This window comes from Scylla paramamosain, chromosome 41 (genome assembly GCF_035594125.1).
Source record: "Scylla paramamosain isolate STU-SP2022 chromosome 41, ASM3559412v1, whole genome shotgun sequence".
NCBI classification, from domain to species: domain Eukaryota; kingdom Metazoa; phylum Arthropoda; class Malacostraca; order Decapoda; family Portunidae; genus Scylla; species Scylla paramamosain.
This window is the reverse complement of record NC_087191.1, coordinates 10,312,411-10,319,466: the sequence shown is the minus strand read 5'-3', so window position 1 is coordinate 10,319,466 and position 7,056 is coordinate 10,312,411. Positions and strand designations below refer to the sequence as shown.

The 7,056-nt window shown below is 38.8% G+C and overlaps 1 protein-coding gene and 1 long non-coding RNA gene across 2 annotated transcripts in view; one reads left to right on the top strand and one right to left on the bottom strand.

Moving 5' to 3' along the window:
• LOC135092983 (cell adhesion molecule 1-like) overlaps nucleotides 1–7,056 on the top strand; it is a 45,945-nt gene that overhangs the window by 21,168 nt on the left and 17,721 nt on the right. Inside the window, exon 4 of the mRNA XM_063991808.1 lies at nucleotides 481–589. Coding sequence (XP_063847878.1) covers nucleotides 481–589 — 109 coding nt within the window. The remainder of the gene's footprint in view (nucleotides 1–480; nucleotides 590–7,056) is intronic.
• Nucleotides 1,719–7,056, bottom strand: part of LOC135092985 (uncharacterized) — a 128,090-nt gene continuing 122,752 nt past the window's right edge. Inside the window, exon 4 of the long non-coding RNA XR_010263150.1 lies at nucleotides 1,719–2,219. This is a non-coding gene — a long non-coding RNA (uncharacterized LOC135092985). The remainder of the gene's footprint in view (nucleotides 2,220–7,056) is intronic.

Genomic DNA, 7,056 nt, shown 5'->3' with positions numbered 1-7,056 from the left:
TGTATGTCACTGAAGGTTAAGTTAATGCTGTTTGTTCTCTCTCTCTCTCTCTCTCTCTCTCTCTCTCTCTCTCTCTCTCTCTCTCTCTCTCTCTCTCTCTCTCTCTCAACATCTAATGCGATAAATGGCAAACCTTCTATAAGTTTGGTAAATCGTGATGTTGAAATATTCCTGAATGAATGCTCTCTTTAAACCATTTTTTTTTTCTATCTCTTTTTGAATATTAAGTCAGTGCTTAACGATGCATTTTCTTTTACTGTAATGAAATGAAACTAGGTGAAGGAGGTCTTGGGGGTAATTCATAATCTATCAGAGGGAAACGAGAGACAAAACTCAAATAAAAACGTGGATAGTGACAAAATGAAACAAACATTTAATTCTCAGTTATTCCTTCCTTCCTCACCACCACCACCACCACCGCCACCGCCACCAGCACCACCGCCACCAGCACCTCACCACTCCCTCTCTCCTCTCCTGCAGGCATGGGAACTATGGGTGAAGGATGTGGAATTGACAGACGCGGGTCAATATGAATGTCAGCTGACCACCAACCCTCCTGTGTCCTTCTTCTTCACCCTGACCGTCACTCGTAAGTACTGTGTGTGTGTGTGTGTGTGTGTGTGTGTGTGTGTGTACTGGTGTTAGGTGATCGGTGGGAGAAGGTATGGGTGTGTGTGGAAGATGTGTGTGGGAGGGGAGTGAAGTGTGTGGCAGTGGGAAGGGAGTAAGAGTGCGTGGAGTGGAAGAGTGAGTGGGAGAGAAACAGTGTGAAGATTGAAAAAAGAGAGGGAGGGTTTGGGAGAGAGTGGTAGGAGGGGGTGAGTGGGAGGGAGGGAGGGATAGAGAGCGTGGGAGAGGGAGGGTGGAGTGGGGAATAGAGGATAAGTGGATAAGTGAGGAAAAGAGCGAATGACAGAGAAAGAAAAAAAAATGTATGAGAGAGAGAGAGAGAGAGAGAGAGAGAGAGAGAGAGAGAGAGAGAGAGAGAGAGAGAGAGAGAGAGAGAGAGAGAGAGAGAGAGAGAGAGAGAGCGCTTCCATATTTTCTTAGGGTCAGTAATCAGGAGAGGACAGGACATGACAGGTTCAAACTTGACAGATGTACTTCTAAGAGTGATGGGAAGAGAATCTCAGTGTGTAGATGACTGGAATGGACTCAGCAATTAGGTTGTTAGTGCAGTCAATAGAGAGCCTTATAAGGTTATATAAATTTGTGAATAGAAAAGTAGTCACAAAATGGTAGATGACAGGAACAGACTCGATAATCAGGTTATTAGTGCAGACAAGAATGTTGGATATATTTATGAAAAGTAATGACAAGTGAATATAAGTAATGTTTTATACAGGGACTGACACGCGTAGGTCTGATGGCTTCCTGCAGCTTTCCTTATGTTTTTACGTTGAAATGTATTGATTACTTTAAATATCATGTGTTTCTATATCTCTTATCTGATTTATGAAGATCATTGTTCTTTTAGTGACTGTCTTCAGCCTCTCTCTCATCGTTCCATTGCTACATCTCTTGCTGTTTTCTACCGCTATTTTCAAGGTAGCCGCTCTTCTGATCTTGCTACCTGCATGCCTCCACTCCTCCCTCACCCTCGTTACCCAAAATTTTCTAGTCTCTCTCACCACTATATTGTCCACTACTCCCTCACCCTCGTTACCCAAAATTTTCTAGTCTCTCTCACCACTATATTGTCCACCTATCTAATGCAAGAGTTAACCAGTGTTCTCAATCATTCATCCCTTTTTCTGGTAAACTCTGGAATTCCCTGCCTGCCTCTGTATTTCCTCCTTCCTATGACTTGAACTCTCACGTGGAAGATTTCAAAATATCCTCCAATTTTGATGATCCTTTTGAATTTTCTTTTGGGAATGGCATGTCAGTGGGCCTTTTTTTTTTTTTCGCTCTTTCTGTTGGCCTTGGCTGATGCCCCTCTAACATAAAATACACTTAGTTATTACCCCTTTTATTCAACGGCGCTGTAATATCAACCTACTGCCTTACGGTTCTAAATAACACACTCAAGTATTCAATGAAAGTATTGCGTATCACTTCACTTGCCTTTCGTTCATATTGCATCGCTCACCTTCTCACAACGTAATGTCCGGGCTCAGTATTCTAATAGTGTTGCAGCAAGCGTCCGCCTTCCTTCATGCTTCGCAGCGGGTCACAACATGCACCGACTCTCCTATTAATGAAGTGTTACGTGTGACCTGAGAGAAAAAGATGAGGTTCGATACACTGGAAGGGTTTAGCACAGACAGACAGACAGACAGATAGATAGACATGCAGACAGATACACACACATACACACACACACATACGAAGCGAGAGAGCAAATGAGTGAGCGAGCAAGAGAGAGAGAGAGAGAGAGAGAGAGAGAGAGAGAGAGAGAGAGAGAGAGAGAGAGAGAGAGAGAGAGAGAGAGAGAGAGAGAGAGCACACTGGGAAAAAATTACTCCACATAAACTCTTCCTTCCTGCGAAATTTGAACCTCATTTTCTTGATCGACTTTCTTTCCATTATTTTCCCTTTTCCATTATTTTCCCTTTCCATTATTTTCCTTCTCTTTTTCCCGGGCCGGTGATTATTTTTTTTATGGAAATTCAATACTTTTAGGCATAACGAAGAACAAACTTATTTCCCTAACAAGACTTTCCTAGGAGTAATTTTTTCCCCCTCCAAACAATTACTTTTCCCTTGAGCCTACATAAAGTTTGGCAGGATTAGTCTTCCATATTTTCTCTTACTTAATTGCTGCTGCTGTGTTCTCTCTCTCTCTCTCTCTCTCTCTCTCTCTCTCTCTGCTTCTTTCTCCTGTTCTCTGCTTTGTTTATTTTTTATTCATTAAGGCTCCTGTTTTACCATTCTCTCTCTCTCTCTCTCTCTCTCTCTCTCTCTCTCTCTCTCTCTCTCTCTCTCTCTCTCTCTCTCACTGCAGCAACACAACGCAACACAACATACATGCAAGTGGCTCAGTGCATTGTTTTGTTTGTTTTGTCCTCTCCTGCTCTGCTCCATCTCACTGAACAACAAGTCCTTGCAAATATCAGTAAAATAATAACTAACTACACTGTCGTTACTCCTGCCTTCCATTTACCCTTGTGCCCTTTTGTCCTTCACTTTTTTTATATTTTTTTTATCTATTTTATTGTTATTTATTTATTTATATATATATCTTTTTTTACTCATTCTACAGCTACGAGTAATATCCAACAGGTAAAGAATGCAAAACAAAATGAAAAAAAAAATGAAGATAAAACCTGATTTTTGAACACTCATTACGTGAAAGGAGGAATGGAGAGAGAGAGAGAGAGAGAGAGAGAGAGAGAGAGAGAGAGAGAGAGAGAGAGAGAGAGAGAGAGAGAGAGAGAGAGAGAGAGAGAGAAACACACACACAAAAAAGACACAAAAAACAGAGAGAGACAGAGAAAGAGAAAGACAAACAAACAAACAAACAAACAAACAAACAAACAAACAAACAAAGTAAACAGACAGAGAGGGAGAAAGATAGAGAACGAGCGAGTAGAACCAGAAAAAAAAAACAAGAAAAAAACTATCGGAGTCAGATTTATACAAATGGTTAAAAACGAAGGCACAAATACAGTACTGGCATCAATGTTACTTAAGGGAGATCAGAACGCGTGTGGGAGGATAAGGGGAATCTAAGTCTATTGTCCACGTGGCTAATGCTCCCTTCCTTATCTTTTATCGCGGTCCATTAAGAAGCAGGGACATTTATATCGGCCCAGAGAGAGAGAGAGAGAGAGAGAGAGAGAGAGAGAGAGAGAGAGAGAGAGAGAGAGAGAGAGAGAGAGAGAGAGAGAGAGAGAGAGAGAGACTCAAATTGGATGCCACTTTTAACAGGACACAGGTGGAAAGAATCTGAACCTATTATTTTTGCAAACCATCTCGCTTCTTTCTGCCTGCCTGGGTCCTTGCCGCGGTGTAAAGGGCTGTATTAGATTTTTCCTCCTGTTTCCCTTCCACTTATTTCCTCCCTTGACCTCCTTCTTCCCTCCTTGAGTCCTTTTTTCGGCAGTAATGTTCGTGGTATGTGAATGAGGGTGGGGGTAGTGCCTGCAGCTTTTTTATCCCATTTGCTGACCCTGCCTTTATCTCGTTTTCTAATGTTTTCTTTTGTTTTTTGTTTTCTCTTTTTTTTTTTTTGTTTAATGATGCTATGGTTGATGGTGACAGTTCTTTTTGTTTTTCTATCCCATTTGTTCAACATCCTCCTTCTTTCCGTTTATTTTTGTTTCCTAATCTTGTTTCCTTCTCACGATGTCTTTTCCCCGTGTCCGGTGATAGAATGGTCGGTGGTGGTAACGCTTCTTGCTTTTCTATCCACATTTTGCACAACTTCCTCCTTCTTTCCACTTATTTTTGTTCTGTAATCTTGTTTCTTTCTCACGAGTCCTTTTCTGAGTCCAGTGATAGCGCGGGAGTGTTTGGTGTAGCTTCTTCCTGCTCTTTTTATCCATCTGCATGAATATATTATTGTTATAGTAATCTTCAACTTCTGATTCTTCTACTTATTTTGTTCTTTCATCTTGTTCTTTCCTTCTTTCCTGACTGGTGATTATTTGCTTCGTTCTGTTCAATCGGTATTTATTTTTACTTATCAATGTTTTTTTTTTCTCATCTTAACCTTCTATTTCTGTTTTCCTTCCACTTATTTTGGTTCTAAAGTGAAAGTCCTTTGATAATTTTTACTTCGGTGGATAGTGGAAAGTTTCTCATTTTTTATTTTTTTCCCTCGCCTTTGGTATTTCTTTCCTGACCTTTATCTTCCACATCTGTCTATCTTTTTTTAACTAATTGGCTTTAAATCTTACTCAATTCTTCCTAACTCTATTAATGGTGCAGTGGTTAGTGGTGGGAGGTCTTCTTGCTGTTTTATACTCATTTCCCATACTTACCATTGCCTTACTGTGACCATTACTGTCTCAATGTTTAATTTTCACATTTAATTCCCTGATTCTAATAATAATAGACATGGTAGGTGATGGAGATGCTTCTTTTCTTCTTATCATTGTTATTTTACACTCATTACTTATTCTTATCTATTATTTATTTCATTACTTATTATTTTTTTCTTACATTCATTTCCCTGATTCTAATAATAGTAAGCTGTGTGGGTGGTGAGAATGCTTCTTTCCTTCTTATCGATTTTTTTGAACTTATTATTAGAGTTGACCTTTCCCTTCTCGTGCCTCGTTCACCCCTCCCTTGCAACCCCACGAAGGTGCAGAGGTGGTGGCTCCTGTCCTTTTCCTTCCTTTGTGTTCCCAGGAATGTTTGCCTTCTCCGTTTTGATGGTTTTTTGTGCTTGTTTGGCTTCTATCACACTTCTTTTCTAAACGTGCGTATTCATTTTCCTGTTTGTTAATTTTCTATAACAACCAAGTAGTCTTTATCTTGCGTGCGTACATCTTCGTAGTTGCCTTCATTCCGTTTTTTTCACTTCGTTTTCTTTTTCTTTTTTCTTTTTCATCATGTTTGCTTTCATCTTTGCATATTGCTTTGTGTTCTCTCCTCATCTTTTTCCTCCTTGTCGTCGTCTTCCTCTTCCTATTCTTTTTTCTTTTTCTACAACTTCGTCTTTTTCCTCTTCTTCATCTTCTTCCTTTATCTCTTTCCCTGTCTTTCACTTTACTTTATCACACCTCTTTCTTGAGTATTTTCCTTCTCTCTCCTCCACTGAATTCATTCTTTCTTTGTGTTTCTTTGTGTTTCATCCTTTCCTAACCCAAGTCTCTATTTTCAATCCAGGATACGTTGGAATATTTTAAGAGTTTTTAATATTTCCATTATTTTTTTCTCTCGTTTTCTAATTTAAGTTTATGTGAAATTAATCTCTATCCCTTCTTTTTCTTCCTTGTTTTTCCGTTCAAAGGTTTCAGTTTGACTAATTTCCCCCGTGTTAATTTTCATCTGTTTCTATTTTTTTATATTATTTAATTAATTTTATTTTTTTTAACATTTACAGCTCAATTTCTTCCCTTCCTTCTCTTCCTTCTGTTGTTTTTTCCTTCAAACTTCCATATTTTGTCAAATTTTCCTTCGTTAGTTTCCATCAATTTCTAAATACTTTCTTGTATACTTGTAATATCATCTTATTTCCCATTTTCCATTTACTATTAAGGACTGATTTCTTTTCCTCCTTGTCCTCTTTTTTTTTTTTCCCTTGTTCAAATTCATTTTAACTAATTTTGACATTTGATTTTACGTGATAACACCAGTTTCTTTCCTTCCATTTCGTCGTCTTTCCCCCTACTCTCTATCCTATTTTCCTTGTTAATTTCCACCAATTTTCAATATTCCATCTCTGGGATACAAGTATGTTCTTATTTTTCCATTTCATTTTACGTAAAGCCACTAGTTTCATTGCTTCCTCTTCCTGGTCCTCCTTTTTTTCTTCCACCTTTGAAAACTCTTGATTTTGTTTCGTTTCCTCATTTGATTTTACGTAACAAGAGTAATCTCTTTCCTTCCTCTTCCTCTTTGTCCTCCTCTCTTTTCCCCAGTTCAAAACACTTTATTTTGTCTCATTTTCTCATTTGATTTAATTTAACAAGAGTAATTTCATTCCTTCCTGCTTCTCGTTGTTCTCTCTTTTCTCTTCCCCAGTTCAAAAATCTTTATTCTGACTAATTTCCCCATTTGGCTTTACGTAACGAGACTTATTTCATTCCTTTCCTCTCTTCCTCCTCTCTTTTCTTTTTCCTAGTTCAAATCTCTCTATTCTGACAAGTTTTCCCGCGTTAATTTCCACCACTCACAAAGCCTTCCATCACGACCTTTCATATACTAATTTGGGTCTCCACTTACCGTTGTCTAATAATCTTCAACAACAACATAATTTTTTTCAGTGTCACTTTACTTCCACTTTGCTCTTCGATTCTGTCTCCTTTCATCTGAAACTCGATGCTAATCTTTCCACTAAAACTTCTTTCTTCCTCCTCCTCCTCCTCCTCCTCCTCGTGTGTGTGTGTGTGTGTGTGTGTGTGTGTGTGTACGTGTGTGTGTGTGTTATAATCTTTTCAT